The 1,075-nt window shown below is 68.4% G+C and overlaps 1 protein-coding gene across 1 annotated transcript; it reads left to right on the top strand.

Annotated features, from left to right (window-relative positions):
- Nucleotides 1-47: 47 nt before the first annotated feature.
- Nucleotides 48-1,010, top strand: AURANDRAFT_68816 (hypothetical protein; the record flags this gene model as incomplete). The annotated part of the gene is made up of 1 exon (XM_009044548.1): nt 48-1,010. A coding segment is annotated over one exon (963 nt), but the record flags the coding sequence as incomplete, so codon positions are not given.
- Nucleotides 1,011-1,075: the final 65 nt, after the last annotated feature.

The raw sequence follows: 1,075 nt of genomic DNA, 5'->3' as shown, positions 1-1,075 counted from the left end.
TGACGCGCACGCTCGCCGATATCGTGAGGCCGCTCGTCAACTCGGGCATGAACCCGAACAACATCTCGAACCTGCTCGCCGAGACGAAGGACCTGGCGCTCACGCGGAGCCTGCTCAACGCGACGGGCGCCATCTCCGACGCCACGGCGCCGGGCCAGCACACGCTCGCGACCGCGCTGAACCGCGCGAACCTGGGCAACTTCGTCGACGAGGTCATGAAGTTCCAGACGTGCTCGCCGGGCCACAAGCTCGTCCGGCGCTTCGTGGTCGACGCGTCGGAAGCGGTGTGCCACTCCCAGTTCAGCTTCCGCGAGAAGAAGGTCGGCGGCGCGATCATCGCCATCGACCACACGCTCAAGACCCTCAAGGGCCAGAAGGTCGCCCAGGAGAAGGTCTCGAAGAACCGGCTCACGGTCTGGTCGAACGAGCTGGGCGCGCCGATGATTGCGCTGTCCACGGCCACGACCTCGATGGACGACGATGCCTTCGTCGCCGCCGCGAACTGCTACGGCACGCTCCTCGTCGACGGCCGCGCGCCGCCGAAGCTCTGCTTCCTCGACAACCCGGCGAGGGACGCCGGCGGCGTCCTGCGGCGCTTCGACTCGCTCAAGGACACGTCGGCGCCGGAGAAGTTCTCCTGGTCCGGGCCCGTGGTCTGCATCGACGACGCGGCGGGCGACGCGCGGGCGCTCGCGGCTCTCCGCGACGTCCGCCGCGTCGCGGTCGACATGGAGTGGCGCGCGCAGCCGCTGTCCGACGTGAGTCTCGTCCAGATCGGCGTCAAGGACACCGTGTACCTCTGGCGCGTCAAGGACTCGGTCCCCGCGGGGCTCGCGGCCATCCTCCGGAACGAGGGCATCGAGAAGATCGGCGTCAACTTCCAGGGCGACATCACGCGCCTGACGAAGCAGTACGAGGGCGTGGAGGTCAAGGGCGAGATCATCGAGCTCTCCGACCTTGCGAACGACACGCTGAAGAGCCAGAAGCGCCGCTGGTCCCTCGCGGACTTGGTGATGGAGCTCCTCAACCGGACGCTCGACAAGGAGCTCGGCGGCGGCGGCCGCTACGGGCGATG

Source organism: Aureococcus anophagefferens (genome assembly GCF_000186865.1).
Source record: "Aureococcus anophagefferens unplaced genomic scaffold AURANscaffold_413, whole genome shotgun sequence".
In the NCBI taxonomy this organism is placed as follows: domain Eukaryota; class Pelagophyceae; order Pelagomonadales; family Pelagomonadaceae; genus Aureococcus; species Aureococcus anophagefferens.
This window is presented reverse-complemented; position numbering and strand designations above follow the sequence as displayed.